At 43.3% G+C, this 16,995-nt stretch overlaps 1 protein-coding gene across 2 annotated transcripts in view; it reads left to right on the top strand.

The window, feature by feature from the left end:
- Positions 1 to 373: 373 nt before the first annotated feature.
- FAM151B (family with sequence similarity 151 member B) overlaps positions 374 to 16,995 on the top strand; it is a 102,401-nt gene continuing 85,779 nt past the window's right edge. The window contains exons 1-3 of one of the 2 annotated variants that reach the window (XM_077462467.1): positions 374 to 535; positions 5,843 to 5,968; positions 9,019 to 9,178. In XM_077462467.1, the coding sequence (XP_077318593.1) occupies positions 409 to 535; positions 5,843 to 5,968; positions 9,019 to 9,178 (413 nt within the window). In that variant the 5' untranslated portion in view covers positions 374 to 408. Of the gene's footprint in view, positions 536 to 5,839; positions 5,969 to 9,018; positions 9,179 to 16,995 lie in introns of both variants that reach the window. The other variant, XM_077462466.1, reaches the window with a different exon arrangement.

Here is a 16,995-nt window from a genome sequence, read left to right as displayed (position 1 = left end):
TTCGGAATTTACAAATGCAGCAATTTAGACATTGGATGAAAGGTTTAGCACTGGGAAACACTTTTTCTAGCAAAGCAGTGCATTTTATAGATTAATAAAGACGTTGGAGAAAAAGTCTTGAGAGATTGATAATGATTAATGTGTTGACTACGTGTTATATAGTGTCATTGTTTTACACAGACACGAGCAATTCTCTGAGCTTTCGATGCAGCCAAAGCGTCAATGTAACGTATGGCCACAAGGGGTCGCACTTCAGTTTCTTTGGCTGTACTTCGACGAGCAGAGCTGGAGGGCTGGGAATCAGAGGAAGAAGTTCAGTGATTGGCCCATGAAGTGCTGAGCACTGATTTGCTGTGCCGGGGTTGTCCCTGCCTCCTTCCTGTAGATCCGTACTGTGTGTATGTGTGGATGAGGCGGGCAGTGCGGTGCGGTGACCCCAGGGTGTATATCACTTGTATGTTGGTCACGGTGGGCGCTGTCATTGCTTATTACAGGTTGTGCTGCTGTAGTGTGCCGGCTATGGAGGAGAAGCATGGTAAGCTGAGCTCCTATCACACTGCAGCCCCTCTGGCTTCTCCTGCACCTCTCTATGGGGGAGTCCATGTAATCATGGAGAGTGGATAGACTGAGGACAGGCTCTGGGCTCCTCACTCTTCTTCCATTAGGCCCCATTCACACTTTGCATAGAAGGAATGCGATTTTGTGTGGGGGCGATTGTCAGGCGATTCGTTGTCACTCATTCACTTGTGCCTTTGTCACCCAGAAGTCCCAGCACCTGTTTGGGTGACAAGCTTCATGCGATTTATTTTTTATTTTTATTTTTTTAACTGCTTCAATACCGGGCACTTATACCCCCTCTGCCCGTCCAGACCAATTTTCAGTGCGGTCAAACTTTGAATAATTACTCAGTCATGCGGCACTGTACCAATACTCATTTTTTTTATCATGTTTTTCACGCAAATAAAACTTTCTTTTGGTGGTATTTAACCTCTTCTGCCCCGGAGGGTTTACCCCCTTCATAACTAGGCCACTTTTTGCCATATTTTGACAATTGTGATGCCATGTGACACTGCAGCCAAATAAAATTGATGTCTTCCCCCCCCCCCCCTACAAACAGAACTCTCTTTCGAGTGGTATTTGATCACTTCTGCGTTTTTTATTTTTAGCGCTATAAATGGAAAAAAATAAAATAAATCATCAATTTAGGCCAATATATATTCTGCTACCTGGTTTTTAGTAAAAAAAAAAAAATTTTTTTAAAATCTTAATAAGCGTATATTGATTGGTTTGTGCAAAAGTTATCACTTCTACAAATGATGGGATATATTTATTGAATTTTTACTTATTGATTTACTAGCAATGGTGGCAATCAGCGACTTGTAGCGGGACTGCGAAACTGCTTTTTGGGGACCAGTGACACCAATAACAGTTATTAGTGCTAAAAAAAATTAAAAAAAATAAAGCTCTGTCATTGTACTAATGACAATGGCAGGGAAGGGGTTAACATCAGGGGCGATCAAAGGGTTAAATGTGCTCCTAGGGAGTGCTTTCTAACTGTCTGTGGGAGAGGGGGGATACTTTGACTGGGGGAAGACAGAGATCTGTGTTTCTGCTTAGCAAGAACACAAGATCTCCATCTTCCCATCTCACAGAACAGCGGTCTGTCTTGTTCACATAGGCAGACCGTCGTTCTGCCTCTCATGAGAAAAATTGCCGTGTCCCCATCAGACATCACAATCATCCGGACACGCTGATTGGCTCCCACTGTGTCCAATCACAGTAGGAGCAGGTCGCCGGCGGCAGTGCACAAAATCACGTACAGGTATGCGATTTTGCCCAGGAGGGCCATCCTGCCACAGTATATCTGCGTGGGGTGGTCCTTAACAGGTTAATTACCACTGGGTTTTTTTTTTTGCTAAACAAAGAAAGTTTTATTTTTTTTAAAGTTTTTTTTTTTCTTAGTTTCTGTTCTAAAATTTTGCAGACAGAATTTTTCTCCTTCACTCGTGTGCTAATGAGGCTACACTGATGAGGCACTGATAGGTGGCACTGATTGGCATCACTGATGGGCACTGTTGGGCCTCGATGATGATCAGTGCAGCTGTCCCCTTTCACAGTAGCCAGTCACCAGCTCTCTCCTCTCCTTACACTGTGAAAGTGTGAGGAAAGGAATGCCGATAACCGGCAAGTGTGTTTACATAGTTATCCGTTGTGATTGGACACAGCTGATCATGTGGTAAAAAGCCGCTGATTGACTCTTTACACCGATGTGTGATCAGCAGTGTCTGGAGGAGGATGTCGCACCGTCTCAGAACTGGCCGACCGCACTGTGGCCGTCATTTTGCTATAGTTCAGTCGGCAAAGGGGTTTAAGGCTCTGTCGCTCAACAATTGCACCGCGTTTGGGCTGGCATTTAAAATGAATGGCACCCAAACGTGCATTTTGCAGTGATTACCACAATTTTAGATTGCCAAATATGAATGGGGCCTCTGCACACACTCTGCAGTCGTAGAGAGGCAGCAGTGCTGAGCTGGCTAACGTATTCCCTGAATGAAGGTCTAGGTTTATTTAAAGAGAACCGGTCACAGTCCCTACGACTACAGACATTCACACAGCCATATAGAAGTGTCCACCCATGTGAGGGCTGTGTTTGCCCATACAGGATGGACAGGTGTTCAATGCATCCCCTTGTAGGCAGTCCTTTTGTCAGTTGGGATGCAGTGGCTGTACAGAGCTTCCAATTTGACATCTGTGTGATTGTGTGTGAACCCACACACACATGTCAAATTGGAAACAGCGACTGTGTCCGTGCTGCCGCTGCATCTCAGTTGACTTGAATGGGACTGCTTGCACAGGAATGCTGCATGGAACACCTGTACAGGTAAACACAGCCCACACATGGATGTACACGTAACCGCTTGCCAACCGCCCGCTGTTGATTGACGGTGGCACAATGGCACTCCTGCGTGAATCGCCGTAGCTGTAAGGAGGGTGTGTTAAGGAACAGAAAGTGGGTGCTTTAAGGAGCATGATGTAGGAGCCAATAAGCATGGCTGGCGGCTGCAATTGCTTTGGAGAAGGACAGACCAGAGATCTGTCCATATAAACAGACAGCTCTCCGTTCTGTCAGGGGTGAGGCGAGCAATCTGTTGTTCCTAATGCTTAGGAACAATAGATCGCTTTCCTCCCCCGGGCAGTCCCACCGACCCCACACCCACAGTTAGAATCACTCCCTAGGACACATTTAACCCCTTGATCGCCCCCTAATATTAACCCCCTTCCCTGCCAATGACATTTATACAGTAATCAATAGCTGTTTATAGCACTGATCACTGTATAGATGTCAAGGGTCCCGAAATAGTGTCAAAAGTGTCTGATCTGTCTGCCGCAATGTCGCAGTCACGATAAAAATGGCAGATCGCCACCATTATATTGTAATATATTGTATATCGGCCACCCCTATTTTGTAAACGCTTTAACTGGGATTTATTGGGAACTTATTGGGATTTTTTTTAAATTTTTTACCAAAAATTTGTAGAAGAATACATATTGGCCTAAACTGAGGAAGAATTTTTTTTTTTTATATATTTTTTGGGGCTATTTATAATAGAAAAAAATATAAAAATATTGTGTTTTTTCAAAATTGTCGCTCTTCTTTTGTTTATAGTGCAAAAAAGAAAAACCGCAGAGGTGATCAAATACTACCAAAAGAAAGCTCTATTTGTGGGGAAAAAAAGGACATCAATTTTGTTTGAGTACAGCGTCGCATGACCGCTTAATTGTCAATTAAAGTGATGCAGTGGCCTGGTCAGGAAGGGGGTAAATTCTTCCGGGGCTGAAGAAGTGGTTAAAGTAGTTCTAAAGGCTGAAGGTTTTTGCCTTAATTCACCCCCCCCCTTATACTTACCTGAGCCTGATCTCAATCCCACAATGTGCAATAGAGCAGCGTCTCTTGCAGCTCTCTACATTCTCATAGGCTCAGGGATAGCAATGGGAGCCATTATCTCTTGCTGCTGTCAATCACAGCCAGTGAGGAGGGGGCAGGGCCAAGCTGCATTGTGTGTGTCAATGGACACGTAGGGCTAGCTAGGAGTGAGCCTGCATGAATGTCCCCATAGTAAGCGACTTACAGTGAAAACATGCGGCTGAAGTAAAATTTGACAGTGTCTCTGAAAATGGATTTTTATAAGTTTTATCTTCCCAGAGAAAAATATCCCACCCTTAACAATCGCACTTTATTCATGTCATTCGTTTTCAGCAGCACCTATATTTGTGAACAACGGTTTTCAAGGATGATGCATACAGAGGAATAAAAATTAGCACTAGAGGTGCACCAAAATTAAAATTTTGGTGCCAAAACTGAAAGTTTAGGATGCACTTGGCCAAAAACCGAAAATTACAGTTTTAAAAAAAAATATATATATATTTTTATATATAATTGTATTATATTTGACTTTTTAATTCATATCATGAATATAAATTTTCTTGGCCATGATCGGCATCTTTAGCGCAAGAAAAATGCATTCTGCTTGCTGCATTTTTGGTCAGTTAAAAAAACGGCACCAAAAATGCACTTCCCGGTTGAAATACATTGAAAACGCAGCAATAACCCAACCGTGTTACGTTTTTGATGCAGTTTTTGAGTCTCTTAACATAAAAAAAACACACAACAAGCATAGTAAAATTGCGGCAAAATCGCGCACAGTTTTGGCGCCATTATCGGCACCTTTTTCTCTTTCTGCAACATGCCAATAACCTAATTTTTTGTGGCTGAAATTTAGGTGCATCTCTAACTAGAACCAAACTATCTGATGAGCACCTTGAGAATGCATTGGGAATTGCTACTACATCCATCAAACGAGATATTGGTGTGTTCGTTTATCAAAAAGAGTGTCAAATATCGCACTAGTTTTATGTCACCCTCTTTTACTTTTATAATACAAAATATTACCAAAAAACAAAAAAAGTATGTTATTTATGATCATTAACTTGTGATCTGCTGGACTTTTTCTGCTCATCGGCTATCCTTATTGTTAGTGTATTTTATGTACGGCCCAAGACAATTCCTCTTCTTCCAATGTGGCCCAGGAAGGTGAAAAGGCTGTGTTACAGTGTCACATTTCACAGAGCCTTCTGAACTACAGAGGTGCTGGGAGGAGGAGTCTTAGAAGGCAGAGTCAGTACAGCTTGCAGGCAGCAAGGTACCATGGGATATGTAGTCCCTAGAAATTGAAAGTAAACAGCCGAGAAGGAGCTGCAAGATGAAGGTAAAAAAACATTTAGTATGCACCCCCCCCCCTATAGCCCCCTCTAATACTTATCCAAGCCCTATCCAGTAATTTGACTGAGAACAGCTGCTCTACTGGGTCACTGCCTCCTTATTGGCTGAGAGACAACAGCGGGAGCCGATGTCAATCACAGCCAGTGAGGAGGGAGCAGAGGCAGAGCCAAGCCCCATTCTGTGTGTCTTATGGACACACAGTGCGGGGCTCAGGGGCGAGCATGCACAAGTTCCCCCCCCCCCATAGCAAGCAGCTTGAGAGAAGAGGAGGAGCCAGGAGCACCAGCAAGGGACCAGAGAAGAGGATGATTGGGGCTGCTCTGTGCAAAACTACTGAACAAAACAGGTAAGCATTATATTTATATATATATATATATATATATATATATATATATATATATATATATGTATATGTATATATTTTTTTTTTTTATTTACCTTTATTATAACTTTAGGGAAGTAACTGATTAAAAAAATATATATATATTAGCAGCCATTGAGGCACACTATAATAACAAAATCATGTTTTTAAAAGCTTTTGTCTGTTGAATGTTGAAGCAGGTCCATGGGGTGAAGATATCCTAGATTATTTCCTGAGCAAAGGACTGATAAAAACCCAAGATGGAATAGAAATTGTGTGGGAGCATGCTGCAAACAGCAAGGACAAGTTACACCGTGCATTAGAGAGTGAGTATGGCATTGCACGTAGATGGCGGGGTATTGCATGCAAGTTGATGTTTTCTGTCAAATGAAATGATTCTGATACATTGCCAGAGTAGGTGGCTGTGTCATCAGCTGATTATTGCTTGAGGTATGGAGGCTGCTATTTGTTGAACTTCCTTTGTGAAAATGCTAGTTGCTTGGCTGTTCTGGTTTTAGTTCTTAGACTGATTAGCACAAGTATGCAGATCAGCTATTCTGACTTTTGTGATCTGAAACTTGTTCCAGTTCTATAAACTGTATTGAAGCAAGGTGCCCAAAATAACAGCCTGTCAACCGGCATTTTCAGTCAGTAATGGCAGCCTATTTTATTTCTTTCAGAACAGGTTTCCTTTTAAAAAAACAAATACTCAAGGAAGCTGGTTTAAGAAAATTCAACTGCAGTTTTAGAGAGAAAATAACCCTCTATGTGTAAAAATGTGTAAGGCACATTCACACTTGTCTATTGTGGCAATGTGCGTTACTAAAAGACACAGCAATATATCTGTCACTGGCACCCCCAACACACTGTACAGTAGAGTGCAATGAATGATTCAATGCAGCACGATATGTTTATTGTGGTGTACTATGCTTCCAATAAAGGGTTATCTGCATTTTTGATTTGTTGTGGTGCCTTAGCAATAAGAAAAAACACTACTCGAGAGATGCTAAAATTCACATTTACTTCCTTAACCTCCCCAGAGAGCAGCTATGACTCATATGCCAACAACTAATTATTCTGGTTGTCAGGTTTTCTGTACTGAAAACTTAGATCTCAGATGATACAATTATTTTTTGTACAATATACTTGCACATCGTGGTCATACAAATGTTCATGCTTTTTACTTGTATCTGAAATTATTCTTTCATGTCATGGGAGGGGCAGTGAATACTTATGTACATGTAATTTTTTTTATTTTTAATACATTTTTAAAGATTTCAAACTTCTTTCACATTGTCATTATGGGGTATTGTTTGTAGAAAATAATTTAAATCATTTTGGAATAAGGCTGTAACATAACAATGTGGAAAAAGGGAAGCACTGTGAATACTTTCCAGATGCACTGTATGTCTACATATTGTATTGAGGTGGTTATACTTGGAGCATGGTTGAGGCTACAGCCGTGATTCTGGCACAGTTTTTTAGAGGAGGCGATTCTCTTTCTTGTAAAAGTGATCCAAGCAGCTATACAGCTCCTGGATCACTTTTACGGATAATGAAAGGGGGTTTCCCTCCCCTCGCGCCCTCACCTTTACCAGGCTCTTCCGTTCAATTTGGTCGCATTTATTGAGAAGAGTCTCAGGAACATAAGTTCCCGCCCCCTCTTCTGTGACATACAGAAACTGGAAGCAACAAGGATTTCGTCACTTCTGACTTTGGCTTGTTGACAAACCATTACCAGCTTGTATAGCATCTGTTCAAACCAATCTCTGTTATATCTAATGCTTTGGAGGCCAGAAGAGATTTGTGGTTGGTGCCTGCCATAAATGAATGAAAAAAAATTAAAATTTTTACATGTATGAGAAAAATGTGGCTAAACAGATTACTTCCAATGTTATATTTTTTAACGGGTAAAGGTTCATTGAATAACACACAGGCTAAATATAACAATCACAGTTGGTATAACACAATCTGAATCCATCACGTATAGGCCACAATCAGGAATACAACAGGTCATACAGTACCAAAATAGGTAGGGAGTGTACACATCTAATAATGTTATTTATATATAGTGTAAGGCCAGCCAGAGATGGTTCATATCTTGGCCAGTTCAGTAGGATCACTCGATCATCTTGGGTACAACCAGCCTGCCAGATGTTACATGCGATTATCACCAGAGGCTGGTATAGCTGCTAGAAATAATCACTGTCTTCTCCCGGCAGGAGAATATAGTGTGAATATAATGACTGGGCAGGAGGGATTTCCCTGTCAACGCTGTCTGTGTTGATGGAGGAATTGGGCGAATTTCTTTCCTGTGACCCGTGGTTGCAGGATAGAAATTTTGCACCATGTATGGCCTGCTTAACCCTACGTTATTTATCTCAACTAATTTAAGATGCTGATTTACCAAAGTGTAATTTGGGAATATTAACTTCAATTATCCAGTCATCTAAAAAGCAAGTTCCTGTTCACTTTGCATACCCAATCATGCACAGATGAGCGAAGTAACTAGGTGTTTGGTTTTTTACATGACTAGATAATTCAAGTGAATATTCACCCAATTTATTCAGTTAAGATTCCCACTTCCTTTTGTAAATCGGGTATTGTTATAGTTAGAGTTGAGCATACCAGGGGTTGACCATGATCCATGACCGTTCATGGATTCCTGACACCTGGGTATATCAGTTTGAACCCCTGGATATGACGGGCCTGGTGCACCAGGTATGTAGGCTGTCATGTTGACTTTGTAGGACCGCTTGTGCATGGGGCTGTCCAGCTGCAATGCATCCCAGGCATTTTAGTGCACCCAGGAGGGACAGGTGCAATGTCTAGCTATGCTGAACGCAGCCTGTCAATGTCTATGGCAGGCTGTGGCTTGATGGGGGTGAATGCTGCTGTGAGCGGTACTGGTGTTTAGGGCACTATGCATTCAGGGATGAAGGTAATTTTTTTGATCTGCAGATGAATGATACAGTTTATATAAAAGTAACAATGTTACTTTGTATGTAATTATCCTGCATCTGAACAGTGTTTATAAACAATGTCAGTCTGCTTTTTTCCTTCAAGCATTGCTGTGTAAATACAGCAATGCCCGGCTGTCATTTAGACAGCTGAAAATTGCCTGCAAGTTCGACAGAGAGGGAGCGTCAGGTGGGGGTGAAGGACTGGACGTACTGCAAACACCTTTTGTACTCTATTGAAGTTATTTTGTCCCATGTGTAGCCTGCCCAAGATGCACGACTGGTGAGGCATACAACTTTTTTTTATCAGGTAAACCACATCTTTCCTCATAACACAGGGCTTACAGTTTTGATTGGTGGACTTTCACTTTTTCATGACTATCAACATTAAATCTTTATCTTCTCTGTACTCACAGGTGAGGCCCATATGATTGAAGCAGATGTTCTCCTTAGGGGATCAGGTGATGGAGAGCCAATCATGGCTCATCCTCCTGCTACCGAAAGTGATATAAACCTGCAAGGCTGGCTGACTGCTGTCTCTAATTCTAACAAAGGCATTAAGCTTGATTTTAAAAGGTAAGATGGGCAGACGATGCAAAAAAACAAAACAAATTTTTCTAATAATTCAATAATTTGCTGTGCCACATTTACAATAGTGTCTTTAGAAACAACTGCTAATTTGCCCCTTGATCCTCTGTCTGGACAGTAGTGATTGGCCCTGTGCTGATCACATGCACTCTCCCAAGAAAAAAAAACTCTCCTAGCAATACACATCAAACTGAGCATGTGCAGCTTGTCCCCTGGCTCTGCAAATATCAGGTTATTTTTTGGAGACCATGGAAAAAGGAGAGGATCAGGAAGGTGGGATCAAACAGCACTTTAACCACTTGGGATCCGCGCTATTGCCAAATGACGGCATTAGCGCGGACCTACATTTCCGGGACTACGTCTATTGACGTCGTCCCGTGTACGAGCGGCCTGCGCGCCCCCTGAGGGGCGCGCGCGGCGCGCTCTATGATCGGCGAGTCCATGAGACTCGCCTGATCACCGATCCGTGCAAGGGGTCGATCCCGACCCCTTATCACGTGATCAGCTGTCAGCCAATGACAGCTGATCATGTGATAGAACGGAGCCGGTAATCAGCTATTATTCCTCCTCGCGCTGACAGCGCGAGGAGAAAAAAAAAAAGCCGATCACCGGCGGCCGTGATCGGGACATCAGTCCCGATCACGGCCAGCAATACAAGCAACCACCTGCCCCCTGCAGTGCCATCCTGAATAAAAGTAAGTGCCCCCGTCAGTGCCCCCTGTCAGTGCCCATAGTGCCCACAGTGCCACCCACAGTGCCCACAATCTGCCTCAAAGGTGCTGCACCCCAGTGCCGCCCATCAGTGCCGCCCAGCAGTGCCGCCCATCAGTGCCCAGCAGTGCCACCTATCAGAGCCACCTATCAGTGCCACCTATCAGTGCCCATCGGTCCCATCTATCTGTGGTACCTATCAGTGCCCATCCGTGCCACCCATCCGCGCCACTTATCCGTGCCACCCATCCGTGCCATCTTATCTTTGCCTATCGGTGCCGCCTTATCTGTGCCTATTAGTGCTGCCTTAACTATGCCTATCAGTGCCCACCAGTGCAGCCTATCAGTGCCCACCAATGCAGCCTATCAGTGCCCACCAATGCAGCCCATCAGTGCCCACCAATGCAGCCTATCAGTGCCGCCTAATCAGCGCACTTCAATGAAGGAGAAAAATGACCCGTTTGCAAAATTTTATAACAAACTATTAAAACATGATTTTTTATTTTTTTTTTTGCATCTTTTTTTGTTTAGCAAAAAATAAAACTCCGAGCTGTAACTAAATACCACCAAAAGAAAGCTCTATTTGTGGGAAAAAAATGATAAAAATTTCATTTGGGTACAGTGTTGTATGCCCGCGCAATTGTCATTCAAAGTGCATCAGCGCTGAAAGCTGAAAATTGGTCTGGGACTGAGGGGGGTTTAAGTGCCCAGTAAGCAAGTGGTTAAAGCATGTATCTTGACTCGCCCACACCTTCCCCTGCCATTGTAGTTTGCCTTCCCACTTCAGATCTCTTTCCCAGCAGTGCGCAATCCTCAGTGATGCATTATTACACTGTGAGCGCAGGGTAATGCTTAATTAAAGGGAGGCACCATGGTAATATCCTGTAATAACAATATGTCTCCAGTATTCCGTGTTGAATATTATGTTGGGTATCATTCAACTCTTGGAAGACCAAAGGTATCTTGTGGTGGAGATGCAGTACAGCAGGAGACAGCATCACAGAGGAGGTGTGCATTGTAGCCAGAGCTGGGCTTCTTATCTTGGGGGAAAAGAAATGGATTTTGATTGTATCTTTGCAATCTTTAGCAAAGTGCTCTGTAGAGATCTGTAATTAGTTATTTACAGGGTTTTACCTTACAGTAATTTCTCTCGTCCATGCTAAACATTTTGGATAGAACAACCCCATTGCCGGCTGTTGTATTCTGTCTAAATACCTAAAGAAGCGACTGTATCTGATAAGAATTAGTCCCTGTTCAGCCAATTATTTTCTACCTGTTTCAGTTGATTTTCAAATCAAATTTTACTGAGCAGGACGATGCTGACTAGGCCACCCATGGTTTTAATTTTGGCCAATTAAGAAAGTCCATAGTTATCTTGAAGCAGGCATGTCCAAAGTCCGTCCCACAGGCCAATCGTGGCCCGCGTTTCGGTTTCGGGTGGCCTACCTGGTAATTTTGACATGTATATCTTTTGTGGCCCCCAACGAATCCTCAAGTGCCGGGTGCCACAAAAGATAGATATGCTGACTGCCTTGGAGGGGGCGGAACAAGTGCCATGCATACAGGAGAGGAGTATTTCCTGTTTACACTGTGTCCTGTGTAAAAGGAAGTCCCATCTCCTGCACTGCCATTGGACAACTGTTTTGCCCCTCATAGAAGGCGACACTTTCAATTAAAGAGGCCGCCGTTAAAAACAGGAGTTTCTCCTGTATGTCTGTTGGCACTCATCCTGCCCCCTCCCTGTCTCCTCCAAGGCCTCGGTTGTTTATTCACCCATATAAATTTAGTAAAAAGGGCACGGATTTTACCAAAAAAGGCTGCAGGAATGGAAATAAGTAGTGCCTGAAAATGGTACAGAAATTTTGGCAAAATACTAATTTTGATGATGATGTTACATCTGCCAAACCAAGAGTATTGACTAAGTTTGATGGTATATAAGTACCCAAGTACTTTAACACTGAAGATGTCCATTTAAAATTACAGTTAAAGTGGTAGTAAACCTGCTGACGTCTTTTTTTTTTTTTTTTTTTAACACCTGTAAGGCAAAAGGCATAATGAGCTAGTTTGGCTCATTATGAATTACTTACCTTAGAACAAGTCGTCGGTATCTCACCTTGTCCACGCCAGGGGCGGATCCAGAGTCTAGTCTCGGGAGGGGCACCGCCAGAAAATTAGGTGTTGCTTATTTAAAAATCACTGATCACCGCCATTACTAGTAAAAAATAAATAAATAAAAATGCCATAAATCTATCCCCTATTTTACAGACGCTATAACTTTTGTGCAAACTAATCAATATACACTTATTGGGGGGGGTACCAAAAATATGTAGCAGAATACACATTGGCCTAAACTGATGAAGACTTTTTTTTATAGCAAAAAGTTAAAAATATATATATATTTTTTTTCTAAATTATCGGTCTTTTTTTGTTTATTTTGCAGAAAATAAAAACCAGAGGTGATCAAATACCACCAAAAGAAAGCTCTATTTGTGGGAAATTGTCATTCAGTTAAAGTAATGCAGCGCAGTATTTCAAAAAATGGCCTGTTCATGAAGGGGGGTAAAACTTTCCCGGAGCTGAAGGGGTTAACATTGAACAAGTTTTAAGGGCATTTTTTTTCCATGCATAATCAGTTATGGCACACATCTATTTTGCAATTTGACACATTCATTTATTCTTTTACTCACTTTTAGTAAAATATTTTGGTGCTCTGGACCTCTGGTTGGGGGAGGGGCTCCCATGCAGGTTGCAGGAGCAATGAGATGAGTGGGAGCAGGATGAGCGGGATCCGGTAATTGCACTAGTATATCCTCACTCCACAGGCAGCATTAGATGGCATTAAATGCCCTGGGTTCACACCGCTCTGCACTGCAGTTTGGAGAAGGAGTGAGAAGGTGGGTGGAGCCAACACCCACTCAGGGGCGGAGGCCTGCAAGATGGACTGTGGAGAAGATGGAGGGAGGAGGAGCTGAGGGGGTGGAGCCAACACTCTCACTCAGGGACGGAGTCGGTCGGAAGAAGATTTCACTCTGAATGCCGGGGCTCTCTCTCGCTTTCCTCCTTAGCAGCGGCAATGTGACTCACTGACGTCACTGGTTGCTAGGCAGAGGCCAAGCCAGCGGCGCAGCTCCATCCACCTCCTCAGTACAGCGGTGTAATTATTAGTCTCTCTCTCACTGCACCGTTGATCAGCTGGTGATGATACTGAGAGAGAGACTCAGGAGTCGGGACTGCGCTGCAGTCAGTGATATTTTCGGAGGGGGCAATTGCCCTGTTGCCCCCCCCCCCCCCTGGATCCGCCCCTGGTCCACGCAGAGGTAGCTGACATGTTGCCTCGGCATGCCTTCCTGGTATCGCGGCATGCTCGCGGGAGACTTCTTTCTGGCAAAGTCCATAGTTTGCCGGGCTTTCAGCCGAGAATCCCGTGTGCATGCGCTGCCGCAGTCAGCGGCTCATTGAAGGGGGAATATGTCCTAAACCGTAGGTTTGAAACAGGGTTCTGATTGGGTTGTTAGAACACAGGTGTGCCGCATCCCGTAATTAAATGAATAATCGAAAACCCCCTAGGAGTGGGATTTTAATGGCACTACCAAAACACAAATGTATCATACAAAGAAAAATGTATTTATTGTACATAGTAGAAAATTATATAAAAAATACATTATATACAAAAAATGTGGATGCATGGTGATACAAACACAAAGAATGGACCTAGACAAAGTGCATCAGCCTGAACCCAATGACGTTTTCAGAGATACAACAGATTCTCCTTCATCAGGGGTTAGTTGCAGGGAAGAACTATATCCCAGTCACTTAGCAAAATGTATCTCGCCATCCAAAAAATGTTAAAACAAACAATAGGATTTGAGCAGCATGGGATTGTCCACATGTCACATCGGGCAATTACATACAGTGGTGTGAAAAAGTGTTTGCCCCCTTCCTCATTTCCTGATCCTTTGCATGTTTGTCACACTTAAGTGTTTCGGAACATCAAACCAATTTAAACAATAGTCAAGGACAACACAAGTAAACACAAAATGCAATTTGCAAATGAAGGTGTTTATTATTAAAGGTGAAAAAAAATCCAAACAATCATGGCCCTGTGTGAAAAAGTGATTGCCCCCCTTGTTAAAACATACTATAACTGTGGTTGTCCACACCTGAGTTCAATTTCTCTAGCCACACCCAGGCCTGATTATTGCCACACCTGTTCACAATCAAGGCATCACTTAAATAGGAGCTGCTTGACACAGTAAGGTCCACCAGAAGATCCTTAAAAGCTACACATCATGCCGAGACCCAAAGAAATTCAGGAAAAATTGAGAAAGAAAGTAATTGAGATCTATCAGTCTGGAAAGGGTTATAAAGCCATTTCCAAAGCTTTGGGAATCCAGCGAACCACAGTGAGAGCCATTATCCACAAATGGCGAAGACATGGAACAGTGGTGAACCTTCCCAGGAGTGGCCGGCCGCCCAAAATTACCCCAAGAGCGCAGCGACGACTCATCCAAGAGGTCACAAAAGACCCCACAACAATGTCCAAGGAACTGCAGGCCTCACTTGCCTCAGTTAAGGTCAGCGTTCATGCCTCCACCATCAGGAAAAGACTGGGCAAAAATGGCCTGCATGGCAGAGTTCCAAGGAGAAAACCACTGCTGAGCAAAAAGAACATCAAAGCTCGTCTCAATTTCTCCACAACACATCTTGATGATCCCCAAGACTTTAGGGACAACATTCTGTGGACCGATGAGACAAAAGTGGAACTCTTTGGAAGGTGTGTGTCCAAGTATATCTGGCGTAGAAGGAACACTGCATTTCATAAAAAGAACATTATACCAACAGTAAAATATGGTGGTGGTAGTGTGATGGTCTGGGGCTGTTTTGCTGCTTCAGGACCTGGAAGACTTGCCGTGATAAAAGGAACTATGAATTCTGCTGTCTACCAAGAGATCCTGAAGGAGAATGTCCGACCATCTGTTCGTGTACTCAAGCTGAAACGAACTTGGGTTCTGCAGCAGGACAATGATCCTAAACACACCAGCAAGTCCACCACCGAATGGCTGAAGAAAAACAAAATGAAGACTTTGGAGTGGCCTAGCCAAAATTCCTGACCTGAATCCTATTGAGATGTTGTGGTATGACCTTAAAAAGGCCGTTCATGCTCGAAAACCCTCTAATGTAACTGAATTAGGACAATTCTGCAAAGATGAGTGGGCCAAAATTCCTCCAGGACGCTGTAAAAGCCTCATTGCACGTTATCGCAAACGCTTGGTTGCAGTTGTTGCTGCTAAGGGTGGCCCAACCAGTTATTAGGTTTAGGGGGCGATCACTTTTTCACACAGGGCCATGATGGTTTGGATTTTTTTTCACCTTTAATAATAAACACCTTCATTTACAAATTGCATTTTGTGTTTACTTGTGTTGTCCTTGACTATTGTTTAAATTGGTTTGATGTTCCGAAACACTTAAGTGTGACAAACATGCAAAGGAACAGGAAATGAGGAAGGGGGCAAACACTTTTTCACACCACTGTAGATCACAAAAAATTGGAAAAAAACACCGCAATGGGGGGCCGCACAAAAAGAGGATAAGCAAATCCCCCTAAGGCCTGTCAACCAGAAACCCGGAATCCGGACCACCAGGAAGTCAGTATGTGCACTGAAGTCCCAGACAGTTTGGAATCTAAATGTCAGAATTCATTAGCATACAGGTGAGCAGCAGCGGGGGAGAGATCCATGGATTAAGGATCTCAACAAGACTGTTTTTCAAGGCAGAAAATTAAGTCCTATTAAAGATCCTCCATGGAGCAGACTCTTGGTAGCTGAACAAACCCTCCCTTCCCCTCAACTCACCCCCCACCCACTCTTTTTTTTTTTTTTTTTCCCCCTACTCCACCGCCCTCCCCTCTGTTCTCTCTACCCCCCCCCCCCCCCCTCCTGCACCCCTAGAGAGGCACCTCTGTTCACAGATAAACCAACCAATCTTACCCTCGCCTAACCCAGATCATGGCCACTCAACATCCTCACACCCAATGTGCAAGGCATCAGCTCCCCCTCTAAACATTCTAAAGCATTCCACTCATGTGGTATGTCTACAAGAGACCCGCTTCTCCATTTCTTCAACGCCCAAATATTTTACTCGTCAGTACCCATAAGTTTACACTGCTTCAGCATCTACTAAACAAAGGGGCGTTCTGATTGCATTTCACCATACTACTCTCTTCACTCTCCTGACAGAAATCAGAGACCCAGAAGGTCGCTACCTCATGGTAGTCTCTTACTACCCCTCTAACAAAAACCCTCTCTGCTTTCTTTCCCATTTGCTAACTGTTATCACCTCCCACAAGCGGGGAATGCTTCTAATCAGCGTAGACTCCAAACAAGCCATATATCCCTTCTTGGATAAATCGCCGGCCCAGGAATTGTCATTCCTTTCACTAACTACTAAACCAACACTGTCTGCTTGACTCCTAGAGAGAACAGAACCTGGCCAGACGACAACAGCACACTGAACTTCCCAGTGAATGGCTGTGCAGGGGGGGGGGGGGGTCACGACAAAATCTGATCATTGAGGAGAGAGCATACCGAGTTCCCAGCACAGCTGGAGAATTGACCACAGTGTGCTCTACTGCTTAGTGTGGTCAGTTTTTTACTAGGAAAGCAGAGGGGCTGGAAGAAACACCAGGATTTCACATAAAGGAAGCAATACAAAGAGAACAGGATACTTTCTCATACAAGTACATTGTACAGCAGGCACATATCAGGTGTTGGGGTAACAAACGCTTTACTAATAGTAGTTTGGCCAATATGTATAGTTTAGCAGGACATGTAAACCAGATTAATGACGGGACTCCAAATAACATCTCTAGTTCTGCGGGCCAGAGATGTAAACCAGTTATTAGGTATCACTTATAAGAGGACAGATAGAAACATAGAATGGTGGTTGCAGATAAAAAACCAAGTGGTCCAAGTCTGCCCCATTTTTTATATTTACATAGGGTTTTTATTTTTATTTGTATTTTTCTTAAACCAGCAAGATCTATTTCCTAAAAGCAAGCATGGTTGAGGCAACACGTCCTATTGCTTTCATCCACA

This window comes from Lithobates pipiens, unplaced genomic scaffold (genome assembly GCF_037356315.1).
Source record: "Lithobates pipiens isolate NorthernLeopardFrog02 unplaced genomic scaffold, aLitPip1_a1.2 Scaffold_3, whole genome shotgun sequence".
NCBI lineage: Eukaryota > Metazoa > Chordata > Amphibia > Anura > Ranidae > Lithobates > Lithobates pipiens.
Note: the sequence above shows the minus strand (reverse complement) of the source record. Positions and strands in the feature narration are given on the sequence as shown.